This window comes from Leptonotus elevatus, chromosome 4 (assembly GCF_054856555.1).
Source record: "Leptonotus elevatus isolate MCC_2025b chromosome 4, RoL_Lele_1.0, whole genome shotgun sequence".
In the NCBI taxonomy this organism is placed as follows: domain Eukaryota; kingdom Metazoa; phylum Chordata; class Actinopteri; order Syngnathiformes; family Syngnathidae; genus Leptonotus; species Leptonotus elevatus.
The window spans coordinates 22,399,077-22,421,125 of record NC_141242.1 but is presented as its reverse complement, the minus strand read 5'-3'; the positions used below and the strand labels follow the sequence as shown (position 1 = coordinate 22,421,125).

Genomic DNA, 22,049 nt, shown 5'->3' with positions numbered 1-22,049 from the left:
TGCACACATACAATAAAGTCATGAGAAACTCACAGCATTCTTCATTGATGACACACTTCTCTATCTCCTCTGTGTTGAGTTGGCAGAGCGATCCATCCTCAGAGTACTGTTTAATGTAACGCTCTCTGGACCGCATTCCCATCCCACAGGAAACACTGCAGGCCGACCAGCTTATCCACTCTGACATCATGCATGTTGATGGCTCTGCACATCAAAACAGGAAGTTATTTAATTCATCTATTTTCATGCCTAGTTCAAAGCGCAGTGTGAATAGCTGGAGCTTTCTTTCTTTTAGTATTTTTGCAGACGTGCCCTGTAAGAAACTAGCATTTGCACCGTTGTGGGTGTGAACACAGACGATAAGATTGTCAGCTAGCTAGCTAGCTTCCCCCCATCCCCTTTTATGCCAGCACACTAGAGGTGCCCAGTCTTTGACAATGCGGAAACAGAAATAAACTTATAAAATTTCCAGGCTACATTTTACCCTGCATAATATTAGTTTGCAGATATAACTGGTATAACTTTTTGATGGACAGTTAAAAAGGCATATTATGACATTAATCATTTTGTCTATTCTAATTATACAGGCACAATATAAAATGCTAAAAGTAAGCACGCTTACTTGACACCTACATGCAAATGCAATGCACACTTCATCCACGTGAGATTTTCAGATCTTTGAGGTTCTGTTAATTTGCATAAGGATTGCCTGAGGAACCAAATCCCTCACACAAACTGTATTCCATCCCTAAAATGAGAGTAAGCCTCAAAGCATCAAATCCCCAATTTAGAGAGGGTGGACATTGTTATGCTCATACTGCCTCGTTCCCTTGATGTATTCTTGTCATCAGGCACACACCGACACCAACAACCCTCTTTGTTTTCATTTAGCATTAGGTGGAAGGGGGACTAGATAATTACTGCGGCCTCACATTTATCATAGAGTCTCTTAGCTCTACTCCACTTTTTTTTCTTCTTTTTTTTAGATGGGTGAGATAAAGTGTCATGCATTGCAATAATTGTTCTTGTATTTTGAAGCCTTAGATATGAACATAAATGGAAAAGGTTAGATGAATGAAATGAAAGGTTGCCATTTGTTTGAAAGTCATTCATCCATTTATGCAAAAGCATCCTAACACTGGCCATTTCTATTCAATTGTGTGTCCTTCATATGTTCAATTTCTGTAAATGCAAATGGATGCATTTATGAGATGCCATTCGAAAAATTTACTATCATTAATACAACCTTTATATCACTAATGTCACCAGTTAGTAGAGGAATCTTAAGTAAGAGACAAAGTGTGCAGTAAGAGTACATCAGATTTCCTTTGCTTTACATTTATTTATGCATTTAAAGACACAACTGCAAATGATATGCACTGTGGTGTTTTCTTCTGAGGGAGGACCGTCCTTGTAAAGGAAGCAGCTGAGAGGGAAAAAAGTAGCTGATCCATCTTTTATTATTCTGTCAAGTAATTAAGGTGCTGCCAGCATCATTGTCTAATTATGGATCAACAGCTTTGTGTGACATTCTCATCATAAACAATCAACTTCTGACACCTCTTAGACAGGCGTTCACAGAGAGGCCACCTGATTCACACTGTAGCATCTGTTAATTCAAACTTTTATAATCGCTAATGTGAAAATTATTATAATCGCTCAAAACAAACGTGGCCCCAATTAAATGTTAGGATCAAACAATTCAACCAAGCAGTAAAAAATAATTAAGGCAGCAGCTTTGTTATTCCACTCTATTCCATTAGCTTAAGCCAAAACAAACCAAATCCCTGTCAATACAAGATAAATAGCTACACTTTAGTTGGCATATCAATTTCAGGCTTCTTAATAGCAAGAGAAGTACCTTGCAGCTCTGACAAGATCAAAACAGGAGAAAGTATCGTTTCCTTGGATAATGATGTGCTAAAGTAAACAAGATCATCATTTCATTAAATGACAGTTAGTGCAGAAGAGCTGAAAGTATCTGTACAAAGTATTCAAAAGGGAGACATTCACCAAATGTATGACCTAAATTCTTGCTTTTGGTGGATATGTTGATCGAATAACATTTCAGTGAATTACTGTTTTATGTAGCAGTGCTGGAATGAATACATTTGCAACTTCATGGGGTTAGATCAATTTGAAGGGGAAGTCATCCCCCAAAATTGTAATAATATTTTCTATGCAGCCCTACTAGTCTAAACACAGCATTCTGATTAATATTGCATTTGCGTAATTCAAATAAAACAACAAAATCCACTTTTTTTTTTAAATTTGTAAATCCATCCCATTTTGCCACTTGCTGTTGGCTGAAATTGACAACAGCAAGTAGCAAAATGGCCGCCCGTGAGCTGGATAAAAACAAGTGGATTTTGCTGCCTAATTAATATTCCACAAACTCAATATTAATCAAAATAAAATTTTTAGACGAGCACATACAACATTTTTTTGTGTTGACTTCACCTTTAAGAAAGGGTTCGGGTCACCTGGCTTTTATAGTGTCAGAGAACTCACCTTGCATACTGCATCCAGGGCCCATGCAGGGCTGGAAATCTTGAGTGTGGGGACACGGAACGCTGAGGTCTAGCTGGGCCTTGAGCATCCTCTGCCTCATCCGTCGACCTTTTTCACATGATGCGCTGCTACAGGCCGACCAGGGAGACCAACCAGAGTAGATACAAGTCTCAGGGGTGTCATCTAGGACAGAAAACCAGGACATTGGCTTGGTGGAGGCCACAAAGGAAAATATATGCAATGTTAAATAATATGTATATGCAGTTCATCCGTTATTTAATCTCATCTGTGGAATATTGCATCTTTAGTCATCACATTAGATCAAGTCAAACATCACAAGTAAACTTTGTTGTTGGTCATTTGTCCCTTCCAGAAATCAAACTAGTAAACAAACCTCTTGCACATTCATTATGCTGGGTCAAAAGTAACTCTATTTGGGTGAAATAGCTAACCCAGACCCAGGCCCAATAGGGACCACGCCTCTGTCTACAACCAGGGTATAGGGTTGAGGATTTGACTCAGCACATTGGGTCAAGATTTTGATCTAACAAAGAGTAAAACTATACACAGGAGTTAAAGCTAGCAAGAGGGGTTAACAGGTTATCAGTAAAGAGGTGCTTGAAATTAACTCATTCACTGCCATTGACGACTATAGATGTCAAAAATTTATGTGAACTATTTCTATTAGTTTCATCTTTTTTTCCACTTTTGTTAACAAGGGTATGAAAACCTAGAAAAAAATGTATTGTACCTTAAGAACAGATATAAAATTTGTGATTAACTAGTGAAGTTATGTGATAAATCGCCTGATGCCCCTAATTAAAAAATAAAATAAAATATTATTTAAAAATTAGGGGTGTCAGACGATTACATTTTTTAATTGTAATTAATCGCATGACTTCAATAGTTAACTCACGATTAATCACAAATTGTATATCTGTTCTAAATGTAAAAAAATGTTTTCTAGGTTTTCATACTCTTATTAACAAAAGTGGAAAAAATGTGAAACTAATAAAAATAGTTCAAATGGATTTTTGACGTCTATAGCCGTCAATGGCAGTGAATGAGTTAATAGACATTTTATTACCAACTTTCTCCTGTTGGGGGTCACAAGGTGAACCCTGATCTCTGTGTCAGCTTTGTTAGCCACTGAGCTATCCAGTCACCTCTGACATTTCCTTAAAATGACATTTACTTCAGCTTCAGTACACAAAACTGTTAAAAAAGCTGACCACCTTAAGCTCTTCAGCTCGCCCAAATCCAACCTTCAACCCAACCTGTTGGGTCAAAATACCCAGCAAGTGGGTTAGGAAAACACTTTATTAGTCCTTGGGATATTTTGATGAAAGCATTTTACTTTTTTGGGGCCTTGTCAGCCACTGGCCTTCGTATCATCATGAGTTTGCACCAACCTGCAGGGTCAGTGCAATTGGTAACTGTTTGAACTGTTTACGTTTTTATTGTTTTCTCTGTTGCTGTTATGATTCATGTCAGTTCCCTCCCTGGAGATTTCCTACACCATGCAACTGTCTGTGCACTAATACTTTACCTTTCTCTGTTTCCTCCTGACCAATGTCTGCTACAATGTCATCAATGCTGTCTGGCACCACGTTGCACTGCTCACCCTGTGTAAAAACAAGGACAACTGGGATGAAACACTAAGAATACCAATATATACCAACACATCATCAAATTTGACAAGTTTAACATATTCCACAAAGCTGTGTGAATTACAACATGAGTGATTCTGTGCCGACACCGGCCCCAATCTACACTTCCTGCTTCTCTTCTACAAAGAGAGGACAATCCGATTGTCATAATTGCGTTTGCACATTAAAAGTCCACTATGACTTTGCATATACATGTTCCAATCCAGAAGCTACCACAGGTTTTCTTGAATTGTTATGACCTATGTCACTAATATAAACTGGGTGGTTTCAATTAAAGAACAAAAACAGTTATTCACTGCTGAAGTAAAAACAGATACTTTATTTGTTTTTTACCTTTCTGGCGATACGCTCCACCACTACCTTCGCCACAGGGGTAATCGCTCCCCCCTCACGGTCATAGAAGGGGCTCTGAGGGTGATCCAAACTAGTTAAAGGTCGAATTTTCTCTTGGGGAATGATGGGCTTGTTTGGCGACTAAAAAGAAAGACAGAAAGGAAAGGTGGTAATTGGTCATCCATCCCTAAGTTGTTGTTCAACAAATATTTTTGCTTAAGTTATGATTTGATGTGTGGAAATAAAACCCTTTGGGTTGACGAGATTTTTTAGATACGAGCTGTCATTCGGCCCAATATTTGCTTTGACTTGTGAGCTCAAACTTAAGATACAAGCGCTGTATGGTGGCAGTGAACTCGATTCAACTCAATTCACAATAAGTAGCAGTTGGGTAAATAGTGAACAGTTTATCACAACAGAGGCTAATGCCACACCCAGTTCACTATCACACAAACATAAAACTAAGACAATTATGTTGTGTATTTAATACAAAACATAGTCATGCTTTCCACTTAACTAACAACAATGCTAACAAAACAAACAATCAAACCGCCATAGCGGTTGAGCAACACATTGATGACTACACATTGTATTTATGTTTGTATTTATTTCTTTATTTATTTAATCGGGACAGTGCATGTTAATGAACATCACATGCATGTGAACACACCACACCGGATTATCGCCATAGGCTACACATTCACAGGCATATATTCTTTATTTTCTATGAAAATGTTATATTATTACAGTATTTTACTGAGTCAATTAGAGTAGCAGTACAGTAAAAAGTCGAATCTACTTTGTTTGGGTCTATATGAGTGTATGGCGTTATGCTGCCTCATGGCGGCCAAAGACAGCATACCCGAGGGAGTAGCACAATCAAGTGGTTTGCAGCATTAAATCATGACATACAAACTGTTTTTTTACTTTCTGTTTAATGTAACTATTATTATGTATTTATAATTTAAAATAATATAGAGTGCTATTTTTATATTACTTATAATCAGAACAGATTACATTTTTTACCAAGTTTTGGAAGAAACAACTGAGCATAACAGACTGCCTCAATTTAATGCCAATCTTGCTTTGACATATCAAAATACAGAAGCAGATTAAAAATGTATTGAAAAAAGTATAGGATGAAAACGACTCTAAATGGTTATGTAAAAGCTATATAACTGTAAACTATGGTGTGTCTAAAAGTGTATTGCATAATGTGTGGAACACGGGGATGAAATAGCGGCGCAAAATTGAACTCGTTACAATGTTGTCCTGTGAAAGTTTTATGCCAATCCAGCTGTCTCAGACACACATACACTCGGGATCTATATTAAAGACGCAAAGGCAGCTTTTATGGATGTACTAGTACTACAGGGATCTACAATATATATTGCGTATTCTCAGCAATAACTGATCTCATGAAAAGTTGCTGTTTTGTTATAAGGGCACTTTGTCAATTTGTTGTATTACAATAGTATGTCATACTTCTCATAACCCAAAAATATCTTATGCAATTCAAGAGCTCATCAAAGATGTCTATGCTTTAAGTCCGTAAAGCTCAGTTTTGACTGAAACTGTGAGAGAGGTAATACGTTGCAACATACTGAAGAATCTCAATTCAACCCTGATGATTTTACCCATGATGGTAATCATTTGTGATTGTCATACATAACATAACATCTTCATCTCTTCCTTCATGGGACAAGAACACGCAGTTCTCATCTTTTAGACTCTAATCAGTACAGCATCATAATGGATTTGAAATGAAATGCACAAGATGTGCTTTAACTTCAGACTTTCAGCTTTAATTTGTGGATATTTACATGCAAAGCAGGCAAACACTGTAGGATTGATAACAATTTGTGCATATGCCTCCTAGTTTTTAACATCAGGCTACCAGCATCCTAGATAGGCCTATACATATTTTGCTGAGTCTTTGTTCTATTTCGAGTTGTACTTGATACCAAAACAACTTGATACCATAATTACTTGATTACACTGACTCACTAAGTTGAACCAACTAAAAGTGTCCAACGTTTGTAGTAATTAGGCTGCTAATTTTCGGAAATGCATTTGGCCACATAATGAAAATAAAAACAATTTAATGGTTCTCCATGTTTTTTTGTTTTGCATTCAACATAATGCATAAACAACATAACCACATTATTATTATTATTATTTACATATTTACAAGTCAGTCATTTCAAATATGCACTGCACGCATTGGGATGGAGAGGGCGTGGGAGACGAGCTTAAGACAGACCAACCGCACTTGTCTTTGCATCTGAAAAGTTGTGAAGCCTAACAGGGTTGATATTTGATTTTAATAAAATCCAACTAAAACATAAAACTTAGAGTGGATATTTGTAGTGATCGTGATAATTCTCCTTGCTTTCTGATTGCAGTTGTGTTAAATTGGGCTTCCACTGTATGTTTATATTTTACAAGTAGTTTCCTGTAAAGTAGACCCACAGTGCGAATATTTGTACTGCATATAGCTACTTAAAAGTTAATCAACCTAACAGAAACAATTCTTAATGTGGCTAATTGACGATAGAAAATTACAAAAAAAATTCACTGCAAACTCCCTTTGTCTATTTGGCTATCAATTCTCTCGTGTGTTTAACCCTTTAAAAAGGCGGCTCGGTCTCTGCCGAGCAATGTGAAACGCTTACAAAGAAAGCAAGGTAAGCCTCGTAGCGTTCCTAAAGAAACAACACGCGATTGGGAGAGTCACCCTCCCCCACGCCGTGCTCTCGTCATTCACCAGACACATTCAAGAGTTTTGATCGTTTCTTTAGAAACACTACAGATGCTTACCTTGCTTTCTTTATAAGCGTTTCACATTGCTCGGCAGAAACCGAGCTGCCATTCTACGTCACTATTCACTGAATACCTTGCGACGTGAATAACAATGGCAGCGTACGTCCAAATAAAGTTTCTACAAAATGTATTCAACTGGAAATAATTTTTGAAAAATGAATCTCATAGTTATGCTAATGACAACCAAATATATTTCATAGAGCAAACATTTCATGACTGTAGGGGTTCCTTTTAAGGCCAGGAGCGCATTGCCGCGTTTCTGCCACTAGAGCCAGGAGCACTCCAGCGATCTTCTCCCTTTGAAGCCAGGAGAGCAGATATGTCTTTTTTTTTCTTTTTTTTTTTACCAATTGCTGGTCTCTTAGCCAATGAAATGCATCAGAATATACACGAGAGGGTGACATGTGCCTCATAGCATGTCCTGGAATTTTATTCGAGCATTCATGGCTGACGCAGATTCGCGGGAGTTGAAATAAATAACGGCGGCACGGGAGGTCTTCAAATCAGTGTAACCAGTCGACAGTGACATATTGTTAAGAAATCCGTTTGTAGACAATGAGGATGTTGAAGAGTTTGACGGCTTTGTAACAGAATGGATGACTGCGCTCCAGTGTTGAAGGTAAATACACCCGCAGATGAGACACAGTTGTTTGTTGATTTAAAATAAATAATAAATAATAATAATAATAATAAATAAAACATATATAAAAAAAAAAAATATATATATATATATATATATATATATATATATATTGAAGGTTTATAATAAGAATAAACTCAGGTTTGTGTGACCAGCACAGGTGTAAGTTCCCCCCAATTTTTTTTTATTATGTTTCAATCTGCTTCCGGAGCTGAGATATCAATTATTTAGTAGGCATTGACAATATTGTTGAATTTCCAGGGAAACTTCAGGTTTTCTGGGGTGATACTAAAGTCACCCATAGGTTTTAGAGGCATGTTTTGCCAGGCGCATTAGGCCTTAATGGGTTAAACAGCAAGTATCCGATCTGCATAGTTGTAGAAGGCAAGTAAAATTGTAATTAAATGAAATTACTTCGTATGTGATACCACCATCAGTGCCGGCATCCCAGGGAATAAGGTCTGTCACTAGCCGCTGGACCCAGCCACACTCTTTGGTACATAGGTCCTCTCCTGACAGCCCCACATTCCAATCAGGACTAGGCCCGAGCATGGTAAGGAAAGACATCAGGTGCCGGGTCTGGTCAACAGAGAACTCAGCCGATGGAGGTGCTCGTCTGGAGCAAAATGAGGAGGAAATAAAAAAATAAAAAAAAGAGAGAGAGACTTTATAGAGATTTTTGGGGATGCAGAGTAGACCCTTAACATAGGCCTGAATAAATCTTTTTTTTTTTGTCCTTAATGTGCAGTAGCAGTGTTTATTGCCTTGTGCTCCTGAATTTAGCACAATCAGGCAATCTAGATGTTTACCCTAGCAATGTTATACTTTTAAGATTTTTTTTTCTTTCTGGCTGCACTCCTGGTTGTGTTGTGCCTCAACTGTCCCTGCATGCTTGCCTCCATGACTCCTAAAACTGACGGCATGAAATTAACTGAAGTCTTTTTTTTGGCGAGTAACTTAAAATAATGTTTTTCGAGTGCAAAACATTGAGTAGTCCATTGTTTCTTGTTATGCACATTGATTACATATACAGTAAATAATTGACAGAAAACACTTGGCAGAGTGTAATACTTACAGGTTGAGCGGCTGCCATGCTGGCCACTGAGCTTTGGTTTTAATGACAGTCAGGACTTCATCACCCTAAACAGAAAGGACAAAAATGAATCAATTTAATTCAATGACAGAAAGAAGGCCAAACTCATTCCATGTTCCTTTGTTATAAGAATCCCGACAAATTGAATGCAATAGGATCATGCTGAATATGCTTCATTATAATAGCCATCATTCCAGTGATGAATTTTGGTACAATGAGACTGAAAACAAATGTGTCTGAACCGCGGCTGGTTGAACTGTCAATGCTAGACAAGAGTCAACGTGCTTCTTGTTGTCAGAAGAGCTTCGGAGCTCTGCGGCTTCTCTGACCTCACATGTCATCCATGCATGAAAAAGCATTGCTTCTTTTAGAAAATGAAATACATTTGGGACCCAAAAAGCGAACACTCTGCGTGTGTATTTCACATGTCTTGTCAAAAGTAAAGCATACTCCAATTATATGCGTGTTCATTCCGGCAACTGTGCCGCCCATACCAGAAGTCCTGCAGAAATGGTCATCAAATAGTGCAAACAATGGCACTTATTTCCTAGTTCTGAACTCAAAAATGACGTATGCAGAAAAAAACCTCCACAAAACAGATGTAGTAATTTTAGGCTTGTTTTCAGATGGCTTTCAGCACAATAATCCTAGGCTGAGTCTGTTGACGTCAGAGGAAGACGTTAAGCACATTTCCACATGGTAGTATGTGTCTTTGTCCTAACTTTGTTATTTTCACACAATATTAAAGTGTTGCTAAAACTTTGTGAATATATCGATGTGAATAAACGCTCATGAATGCTCATAATATCTGAGAAGTGCTAAATTATTTCCTGCAGTGTTATCAGGCAAGCATGTACGGATACAGACAGTTGAATTTTCCTGAGCAAAAATTAAATAAAATGAGGTTGTTCGTAAAAAATACATCTTGATGCCATAGGCCTTTTAAGATCTGGCTCACCGAAGCTTGCATTTGTAAATTTAGGTAAATTCCACTTTTTCGCAAGCTAACAATAGATAGGCATGAACCAACTCACTGTGAATCAAATAATCTTCGGATAAGATGATTTGCATGCATGCAAAACCTGCAAGCATACTTAAAACCACAATCAGTAAAGTTGTTTCAAATTGAGAGCTTAATGACATTATTTAACACATCTGATATGTGACTTTAACTGTTTTTCTCTGTTTTTAGCACAAATTACACTTATTATCAACTGTCAGTACCAGCAAAACATTGCAGAATCAATTTCCTGTAAAAGTCTGACATTTTATGGGAAGAGGCACTGTAAATCTTCCTGTGATTATTATTTTGTTTGTTGATGGCTATTGTCCTAATCACATATAATGAGAATAAGTGGGTGTTTAGAACTTCAACAATAACACAGAAGCACTTTTTCCACACTTTTGTGGTGCTGTTATTTGTGTTACTTGTTATTTGGTATCTATTTATCTTCCTTATTTCTTCCTTCTGTCCTCTTTTATTCATCCAGCAGTCCACCGCATTATTTATTTATACTACTCTCAATTGTGTAAAACCTGTCACTACATTATACACTATCATATAGAACAATGAAACTACCCCTGATATTTTCAAATAACTGACTAACTATTGAGTGTACAATAAAGAAGTAAAAAATAAATAAATAAAAGTCACTCAAGGGCTAAGGAACAAACTCGCGACCTTCAGCTTGGGAGTTAGCTGATTGACGCCCTGAGCCACAGAGCTCCTGCCATGTGTTACTGTAGTATACCGCTCGTGTCAGCTGGAATCTTCATAACTCCAAGACCAAAAACATCTTGGAGCTAAGCAAACAGTAGAAGTGGCGTAGCTCAGGTGGTACTGCGGCCGTTTCCCAACCTGAAAGTTCCTCAACCCTCACCCTATGTATTTTTTAATTCTTTATTTTACTCTCTTACAAGTGTAAATATTACTCTAAAACTGGTGTCAAATTTACTCTAAATATATTAAAATTTACTCTGCACAATGTACTGTGCAGTCACTATCGTCACCTTCCCCCTCTTGGCTTAACAAAGGGAGACAAGGAAAACACAACAAAACTAACCACAATGGAACCAAAAGCAAACATAAACACCCAAAAAACAACAAAAAAAACAACCCTTAACTCAAAACATGACACTGCAGGGTCGAATGCAAGTGGAAAAAGTAGCGGCTTATAGTCCAGAAATTACTGGAACTACATTTTTTCAACAAGTAACTGTATCGGAATACATTTTTAACCATCCCAACCCTGTATAAGTGTATATAAATATTTTAAATCACAAATATACCGCAAAACTATTATCCCAAAACAATTTAATATAATTTCAAACTCATTTTACACCATAACACTTACATTTACAAATAAATGGCTTAAATATGAATTGATTTTGAGAAAATGCCCCAGAAGCGTATTTTGCCTTCACACACTATAATAAAAGTTACTGTCAAGCAATAATGAGACCTTAGTTGCATTATTATTATTATTATTTTTATTATTATTTTCATTATTATTATTATTATTATTATTATTATTAATGACACAGCTTTTCCAAGTAAAGTATTCTAATTTTTATTTGCACACAGGAGCAAAGTTATTTTTCACAAGAAAACATGGATGACCAAGTCAAAATTATTTAAAAAAAAAAAAGTATTTGAACACTGACTCTGTAAGAGGGACCTGTCGGGCAGTGGAGAAAATTCGGCTCACACTGGATGATTCAGGACTCAGAAAGCATCATGTCATCACAAAATAAATAAATTTAGACTTATGAAAAACAATCATTAATGCTGAGCCTTCAACAAGGTTCAAACAATATAGAGATAAAACGCATATTTTTCCGAAAAATTACATAATACAGTATGTAGGCTTAAACTCGAATTTGCTTGATGCGCTTTGTATTTATAACAGATGGTTAGAAATATGCTTAAACAAGGATAGACTTATTTTTTTCCAAATCCTCTCATTAGTCTCACACTTTCCCACTGATTACGGTACTTGATCTCTTTAGAATGGAGTAATGGGAGATTCTTTGAACAGCAGCACTCAGGCTTTGCATCTTCCTGACTTGTCTAGTAAAGGAAAATGAACATGGTGACTTTACGTTGCATCTGGGCTCTGGAATAGATGTATGACTGAGCCTCTATTAAAACAGAAAATAATACTATAATATTTTTGTAACATTATCTCTATTATATCTGTTTCTCTCCACTTTTATAAATCTAGATAACTTTTGCAATTTTCATTTTAGTTGGTAGGTTACACTTAGGCTACTGTACATTTTTTAAGCAGATAAATGCCTTTATACTATACAACGTTAAATGGCTTTTTGTGTAGGTGGCACATAATTTAAAGCCTCTGTAGTCCATCATGTGTAATACATTAAATATATGATACAGTCACCCGAGGAAATATTGTGACATACAGGTACATGAGCATTGATCACTGATGATGGACAACTTCTCTGTTCCAAACAGTAGGGAACCTTCAATTAATAACTGCCTACGGATATGACATTTAATTACATAAATAAATCGAAAATATATAGTCAATTACAGAGCAGGCACAAATTTTAATATAGGCCTGAATTTAATCCCCTGTTCATCACTCTGTTTCTCTTTGTCTCATTTGGCTCAACATTTCTTCACCTATCACTTTTGTAAAGCTTGAAAGTTTTCTGTTAAATGCACTTGAGAAACAAAGATGTTCTTTTTATACAATTGTATTTTTGCTTTAGTTGAACCTTTTGTTAATTTATTATCAAAATTGTATTACAGAGGGAAAATCCTAGATTTTTGAATGTGAGACAGACAATTGTGAAAAGTGTTGCAACAGAGGACAATGGGCTCTTCGCACAAATCCACTACTTCCTGAACTCAATACCACTCCTTCATTTCCTGTCTCTCATGATTGGACAAACTGATTAATCTAGGTGCCTGACCTCAGTAACCACGACGACAATGACCAGACACACCTGGATTAATCGGTTTGTCCAATCTTGAAAGACAGAAAACAAAGGAGTGGTGTTAAGTTCCCAAGCAAGCCGGGGGACATGGTCTCTCCAGCGTGTCCTGGGTCATCCCCGGGGCCTCCCGCCGGTGGGACATGGCCAGAACACCTCTCCAGGGAGGCGTCCAGGAGGCATTAGAGACAGATGCCCGAGCCACTTCAACTGGTTCCTCTCAACGCGGAGGATTAGCGACTCGACACTGAGTCCCTCCCGGATGACCGAACTTCTCACCCTATCGCTTAAGGAGAGCCCGGTAGGAGGAAACTAATTTCAGCCGCTTGTATCCGGGATCTTGTTCTTTCGATCACAGCTCGTGACCACAGGTGAGGGTAGGAACATAGATCGATCAGTAAATCGAGAGCTTCGCCTTTCAACTCAGCTCCTTCTTCACCACAGCAGTCCGATACAGAGTCCGCATCACTGCATTGATCCGCCTGTTGATCTCCCGCTCCATCTTGCCCTCACAAGACCCCAAGATACTTAAACTCCTCCTCTTGGGGCAAGATCTCATCCCCGTCTCGGAGAGGGCACCCCACCTGTTTCCAACTATGGATCATGGTCTCGGATTTTCGAGGTGCTGATTATCATCCCAACCGCTTCACACTCGGCTGCGAACCGCTCCAGTGAGAGTTGAAGATCACGGCTTGAAGAAGCCAACACCACCACGTCATCTGCAAAAAGCAGAGATGCAATGTTGAGGCCACCAAACCGGACCCCCTCAACGCCTCAGCTGCGCCTAGAAATTCTGTCCATAAAAGTTATGAACAGAATCGGTGACAAAGAGCAACCTTGGAGTCCAACCCTCACTGAAAACGAAGTCGACTTACTGCCGGCAATGTGTACTAAACTCTGACTCCGGTCGTACAGGGACTGAATAGCCCGTATCAGGGGGCTTGGTACCCCGCACTCCCGAAGCACCCCCCACAAGACTCCCCGAGGGACACGGTCAAACGCCTTCTCCAAGTCCACAAAGCACATGTGGACTGATTGGGTGAACTCCCATGCACCCTCGAGGATCCTGCCAAGGGTGTAGAGCTGGTACACTGTTCCACGGCCGAGACGAAAACCACACTGCCCCTCCTGAATCCGAGATTCGACTTCCCGACGGACCCTCCTCTCCAGCACCCCTGAATAGACCTTACCAGGGAGCCTGAGGAGTGTGATCCCTCTATAGTTGGAACACACCCTACGGTCCCCTTTCTTAAAAAGAGGGACCTCCACCCCGGTCTGCCAATCCAGAAGCACTGTCCCCGATGTCCATGCGATGTTGTAGAGGCGTGTCAACCACAACAGCCCCACAACATCCATAGACTCTAGGAACTTCGGGCGGATCTCGTCCACCCCCGGGGCTATGCCACCGAGGAGCTTTCCAACCACCTTTTTGACCCCAGAGATAGGGGAGCCAAACTTAGAGTCCCCAGACCCTGCTTCCTCAACGGAAGACGTGTCAGTGGAATTGAGGAGGTCTATGAAGTATTCTCCCCACTGATTCACGACGTCCCGAGTCGAGGTCAGCAGCACCCCATCTCCACTATACACGGTGTTAATGCCGCACTGCTTTCCTCTCCTGAGACACCGGATGGTGGACCAGAATTTCTTCGAAGCCGTCTGGAAGTCATTTTCCATGGCCTCACCGAACTCTTCCCATGTCAAAGTGTTTGCCTCAGCGACCACGGAAGCTGGATGACGCTTAGCCAGACCGTACCTGTCAGCTGCCTCCGGAGTCCCACAGGCCCAATAGGACTCATTCTTCAGCTTGACGGCATCCCTTACCACTGGTGTCCACCAGCGGGTTCGAGGATTGCCACCATGACAGGCACCAACCACCTTACGGCCACAGCTCCGATCAGCCGCCTCACCAATTGAGGCACGGAACATGGTCCACTCAGACTCAATGTCCCCCTGCCTCTCCTGGGACCAGTTCTAACGGAGGTGGGTGTTGAGACGTTCCCAGCAGACCCTCACAAGCACTTACCTTCTCGCAATTTTGCTTCATTTATTGTTTTTATCTTATTTCATAAGCATTCCATCCTTTTTTTCCGACTTTGCAAGTTGAGTTTCCTGTACACACTTCCTGGATTGAACTCGGAAAAGTCTGACATCTGACCATCCTCAAATGCAGCACAAGTGGACCAAGTTTGTGCGACCTACTGATATACCAAACCTTTTTATTCTTGTTTTATGAGAATTTCCCCATTACTTTTTTCAGCTATTCTTTGTTTGAAAGGTTGCTCCCATCAATTTCATCATAAGCAGCCAAAAAGTATTGCCTCAGCCAGTCAAAATCATCCACTTTCCCCCCACCCTGATGAACTCTCTCGTTGGTGAGAGACAGAAAGAATAGAATGACGGAGGCAAAAATGTCTCTTGCTTCCTTAATGCAGTTCTAGCCAAGCTTTAGTAAAGTGTACTGTACGCCTAAGCACTTTTTCTGGTGTTTGGTGTCCAGAAAAAACATTCGCTTAGCGATTAGCATTGACTTCTTGTGCTTCTCTGCCAGTGTTGCTATTCCTCATTTGCCTTTAGTGAAAAACGATGTTTATTAGAATCTTATTTGTTGCCACAGAGGCAAGCATTCATTATTTAAAGTAGAGGATGTACACCGCCGGAGGACCAGATAGCATTTTGCAAGCAGCAGCTTGAAGCTGTCCTGTCACAAGTAGCACGCTGCTTCTGATTGGTGAGCTTGGCAGGAGAGGAGGGACATGGCGTTTACATGTGAGATGGATGATACAACAGATTCTGGGTCAGTCCGGAGTACAAAAAATGAAACTTTGACGAGCATGTGATCGTGTAGTTTGGAATCACAATTTTCACATTTAAAATCTGTGAAATATTAGAATGAAGTACAAACCGTCTCAATGCAGTGTACAATTAAACAGAAACTGTGTGATCACATTTAATTTAATCACTCAAAGCCATGTTTTTATTATTATTATTATTATTATTATCATTATTATTATTATTATTATTAATTTAACAGCATATTACCCCTTCTTGTGTGTTATGGGCTTGCCTGACTTGTATGACTGTCATCGCTCTCTGTCTCTGGGTAATTTTTCAAGTAAAGTACATCATAAAAACTTGCTCCATTGTTAAAACACCTGGGAAATAAAAGGCGTTGACATTTATGTGAGGTTATGAATGTTGCGATGTTGGCTGCGGATGACAGATAACTGATCAGAACTGCTGTCAAAGCCACTCCTTTTCAGGAACAATTTGATAAGGAAGAAAAACCGATTAGGTGTGCTCTTAACGACTGCAAATTATTTGTTCCTGGAGACTGAGGCAAGGACTGGTGTTGAATTACAGCCTATTTGTGTCTGGGTGAGAAACTCTGCATTAAAACAGCATATTAAAAGATATGGCATTCTACTGATGTTTAAGTAACAATATTATATAGCCTATACTTACCAATCAAATTAGGAATCAAAAGGCCATTCAATAAAACGGAGTGTTTTTATGTGAGCAGTTCAGCATGTACTATACCATACAGTATATGCAGTATATCAAAAGCATATCGCTGGTGCTAGGCCAAAACCTTGTACCTCCAAAATCGTCACTTTAACATTTACATTGCACATCAAAGCAAACATTGGTCAATACTTTGTAAAAATGACACCCACGTGTGTGGACTGACCAAAAGTATAGATTTTTGAAAAAATATTAAATTTGCCAAATTGTGACTTACGAGGTTTCAGCTCTACGCTAGCAATATTCAAAACAGTAAAGACATCCACAACATTGCTTGTTACACAATTAGTGTTCTGATGTTATTTTACTATTAATTTTTGTTACACTATAGCCTAATGAATAAATCATTCTTTTGACTTCCGAGCATGTAGCGTGGGTTCAGTTGCCTCTCAGTGACAATATGAATGGTTGTGTGACTACACTGTATATGTGCATTGCGGTTGGTTGGAAACCTAACTACTAAAACCCTTGTGACCATAAACATCATAAGCAGTAAAGCAAATGGGTGGGTGGTTGTTTTTATTCCTATTCTTCTTTGTTTCTGCAATTTTTAGTCATGTAATTGTCTAGTACTGGTGCATTTGTCAGGTTTAACATTTTTTGCTGTTATTGTTAGTAGTAGTACCTGGCGATTCGATTCATATCACGATTCATAGGTCACGATTCGATTCAATGCCGATTAATCCCGATACAAATCTACAAATTGATTATTGCGATTTTTTTAAACTCAAATTTAGAAAATACAAATCAGTAAACTTGTACATGTACACTGTAAGATTTGTGTGAAAATGTATTTATCTGAAAATTCAGGTTGCAGTTTCATATTTGAACAGCACTGAAATCCAATATTAAGGCTTAATGTTCCATTAACTCTTTGACTGCCAGACGTTTTCAGAAAAGGGATGCCGTCAGTGCCAGCCGATTTAAGCATTTTGACTGATCTTTCAAGGTCCACAGAAAATGTTCTGTTTGGACTATGGATGAAAGATTGGACTTTCATCTTTCATCAGAAAAAAAAAAGTTTGTTTCTACCTTATTCCGTTCTTTAGTAATCAACAATAGAAAATGGTTAGTTTGACCCAATTTCGCCTGTTTTGGACCAAAATACGGAGAAATCAAGCTTTTAGTGAAACGATATTATTTCATGAATTCTAGTGAATTTTACACTTCTTTTTGTCCATGAATGATGCCACAAACACCTAAATAGTGCTTTACTTCTATAAAACACTACCACCAAGAATGAAAAAGTGTTTTTTGATAGCAAAATACGTTTATTTACATTCAACAGTGTAACAATTTGACAACAATTTGGCAAACTATTTACAAATGTGTGCAACTGTGGTGCTATTTACAAATATGTGGATGTTTCAACGACAGTTTTTCTTTTTGTAACACTCTCCTGCGTGCAAGAAGACGCAACAGCATTTGCACAACAGATTGCCTCTTCGCGTGCTCCACTTTCTTGCAGGCCGTTTTTTCCGGGGAATAGCAAGTATATACTGCAGTGTGTGTTGCCATCAAGTCTAATATCAGGATCATGCTACGGTTTCGTTACGTCTCGCTTCCTCGTGTCCTTCAGTTGCTACACCGGGTTGAAAGAGATGTTTTGATCCATTTTATCCACTCCATTCATGGTGGCATCGTAGTCCAGAAACAGTGTCTTCTCCGTGATCAGACTGTACCCGCTCCTCCGATGAATATGCATTGGACTCGGGGTACTCTTCATTGTCCGACAAAATGTCCGCATGTGAAAGCTCCGGCGTTAGCAGCGGTAGCCGCGCTAGCCGGTGAGGCTTACTACGTGATCATAACAGTCGCGTCAAGGCTTCCAACTGTGGCGTCAACCTCAGGATTCACCATCATCATCAATCTGCATTGGTCGATACCAACTCTCCATCGCCCGATCGAATGTCCGATTGTGTAGAAGTACCCGGTCGGCTATTGTGCGCGTTTTCCGGCCTTAGCAGCGCTAGCCGCGCTAGCCGCGCTTAGTCGGTGAGGCTTACTATGTGATCATAACAGTCGCGTCAAGGCTTCCAACTTTGGCGTCAAGCTCGGAGTCATCATCATCGTCGACATCAATGCGCTTTTTAGTATTGATTGATGCTTTCCGTCTTTGAAAAAAATGCTCAAGCGTGAGCTGCTTGCAACCGGTTGCTTGGTCAGCCATTGTGGCTTTCATCAGCTATTGTCTCCTCAACACTCTAGCTCCGCCTCACGTCTTCTACTGACGCCCACGGTGGGCGGCCCATCCAACCTTGTGCAAAGAGAGTCATCGCTGCCCTCTAGGGGCCAAAACGAGTCTTTTACTAATCAGATCTGCCTGATACTTTCAGCACAGCTGCCCAAGGCTTTCCTGCACCCGTTTTCAAAAAAAAAACCCAAAAAAAACAAAGGGGACGTCTTTTAACGTCCTCGGCGCCCTTCCCTAGGTTTATGCTAAACGTTTTATAACGTTTATGGCGGTCAAAGAGTTAATATAACATTCTTCCAAGCTTAATGTGTAAATCCTAACCCTAAGTTTTGTTGAATATTCCCATAAAAAAAATGATGTTTAAACATCGATTCGGACGCATATGGAATCGATTCGAGAATTGCGCGCTTTAATATCGCGATATATTGCCGAATCGATTTTTCCTAACACCCCTAATTGTTAGGAACGTAGAGCAACTGGAATCCACTTTAAAATGAAAGCCAAACTTCTACAGTTCAAGGCCAACTGCTGCATCCCATTGATTGTTTTACTTCTATAAGTGATGAAAAAAAATGTCGTAGAATAACTTTAAAAAAAAAGTGCATACCAAAGAGAAATAGAAAGTAACAAAATAAGTCAACAGAGAAAGTATGTGAGGAAACATTTTTACAGCAGGTGATTTGAGAGGAGACAACTTCGGAGAAAGTTGCAGTAATTGCTATGACATTGTGCTGAGACAAGATTTAACTCAGTTAAGAAGAGTCATGAATTCCATGCCCTCGGCCCTGTCACGACTATAAAGTCACTTTGTGACGGGATTTTTGTTTTATATCCAGGGAGCACACCCTGCAGCCACATTTCACAGTTGTACACAGAAAAAGTTATGTGGACTGGTGTGAGAAGCTTTAAGGTCTTAAGACAAACAAGAAGGGCTGCAGACAAAACACATGATCTGTCAGGGTAACCAGGCATGACATGTTTATCATCCCAGAAAGACAGTAAAACAGCTTGGGGGAGAAAAGCATGAACTCTCCATTCACAGGTGTTTATTTTAACACAATACATTAGAATGATTGGAACAGTTATATTTTACTCTATCTAACCTTTTATTTTCAAACAATTGTGGAATTTTGTTTTCAGTTCTCCTGAGTTAAATTAAAGGTCCATTGGTTGTGTAGTTAGTGTGGAATCACATTCACCGAGTGACTAATTAGCTTTCTCCAAAAAATCAGTTAGGTTAGGATTCATTCTCCCCTGGTAGAGGAAAACGGATTAGATCATCAGCAAATCAATATATCATTGGGTGTTGATCTCTTATCTTACCTCTCTTTCTAGCTAGAGGTTGACTTTAAATTAATACACTATATCTTGTTGGTGCAGATGCCATTTAGACCTACAGCCTTAGTACACTATAATGGTTTAACTGCAGGCAGAACATTGAACTGCTTCCTTAGAGACCCATGGTAATTATCTTGCCGCAGACCTTCCTCGGTGTGCTGAACACGGTGGAATGATAGACACAAACTATAACTGGCTTCTGAGTATCTAATAAAGAGGGATGGGGACATGTGTCAAGAAGCTGTCATGCTGTTAATGTCACGTACTCAGGTTGAGATGAGGGGCTTGTTTATAACCCTAACCCTTATTCAATGTCATGATGACGGGAAAAGCTATAGTAATAACTTTTTAAACAAGCTATAAGGTAACAAAAGGAGTGCGATGTAAGACAGTGCTTCTCAATTATTTGTTGTTACGCTCCCCCAAGGAGGAAGAAAATATTTAATACCACCACCAATTTTGTCCCGCGACTATAAATAGTATAATTTGTCTGTATAATTTTCCTAAGTATGCCTCTGCAGAGGAGCTAATACTCCTTGTGCACTCTCTGACAATGAGAGCGCCACTGCGACCTACTGTAGTGGATGTGCAATGACACTTTATTCTAGTATGGCAATACAAATAAATAAATAAATAAATAAAAACACGTTCCCTGGGGTTACATGTGCCACCCTATTTGGCAAGGACTGCTTTAAGGTTGTATATAAATGAACCGTTTCGCATTGCAGTTTGGGAGTCAAAATTCACACTTTGCACCTTTTTAAAGATAAGTCAACTTAAAGCATTTCTTGACAATAATATGTTATATGTGACCTCACTAGTGTTAACATGACATCATGATTAATATTACATTTGTGGAATATGAGTTATGAAGCAAAATCCAGCCATTTTTGTCCATCTCAGGGGGTGGCCATTTTGCTCTCATATTTTGAACTCATAATTCCATTAATGCAATATGAACCAGAATACCGTATTTAGACTAGTGGGGCTGCATAGAACATATTATTGTCCTGATTTTAAGCTTTGGGTCCTGGGTCCCAGCAGATTTTGCGAAACTCGTTGTTTTGTGCCATTATTATGCAGGTCCCGTCCCGGCGTGCCATATTTTGCCATTTGTATGTCAATCACAGCGATTCATAAAATAAACAAATTAAGAGAGAAGATAAATTGTGTTTGTGTGCATGTTTGCGTGTGTGTGACTTGCACAGCACATTGGTGTCAAGTTGTCTTTTAAATGTGCTATATAAATAAAGTGGTAAGGTATGATACGGTATTTCAAATTAAGTATACTTTGGAATAATTTGTTTTAGAGGGAAAGTGCCACCAAATGTCATAAACTAATAAATGCAAAGTTAAGCACTGTTATATTGTTTAGCCAACCGAGCAACACTCTTATAACACTCTCTTAACTTTAAATACGAATGAGGGGCGGAAAAATAAAAGGTGCACAACACCAGATAACCTCACACAAAGCTTCTCACAAAAACAAACAGGATCTCTTGTGTAGTAAGTAGTCTACACTACAGTGTTTGTATTTAGTCTTCACATGTGGGACATTTTATACCTTGTATCACCCATTGTATTAATTTGACTTTGTTAGCCATGACTCTTGTCCTCCAATTTTCTTCTTTGCTGATTGTTGTTCTTCGTTTTTCTTTCTTGTATTCCTGGTTGTTTCCTCCACATCTCCATAATTAAATCCATGTCCAAACCTGGTCCTGCCAAGTCAAGGCTTAATTAATGATGCAAATAGTCTAGTTTAGTCTGTTTCACACAGTTAGCATTTGTGTTGTCATAATAGGCAAGCTAACTCAATTCTAAAGATTATGCATTGCCTTTCAGACACTACCACTTAAAAGGCCTATTATGACAACTGTTTTGTGTGTTGTATATATATATATATATATATATATATATATATATATATATATATATATATATATATATATATATATATATATATAT

At 38.9% G+C, this 22,049-nt stretch overlaps 1 protein-coding gene across 1 annotated transcript in view; it reads right to left on the bottom strand.

Annotated features, from left to right (window-relative positions):
* The window catches only part of spon1b (spondin 1b), a 65,472-nt gene that overhangs the window by 5,662 nt on the left and 37,761 nt on the right, over positions 1-22,049 (bottom strand). Inside the window, exons 7-12 of the mRNA XM_086073802.1 lie at positions 9,053-9,117; positions 8,392-8,593; positions 4,515-4,655; positions 4,061-4,136; positions 2,512-2,694; positions 34-204 (exon numbers count right to left, since the gene is read on the bottom strand). Of these exons, the coding sequence (XP_085929928.1) occupies positions 34-204; positions 2,512-2,694; positions 4,061-4,136; positions 4,515-4,655; positions 8,392-8,593; positions 9,053-9,117 (838 nt within the window). The remainder of the gene's footprint in view (positions 1-33; positions 205-2,511; positions 2,695-4,060; positions 4,137-4,514; positions 4,656-8,391; positions 8,594-9,052; positions 9,118-22,049) is intronic.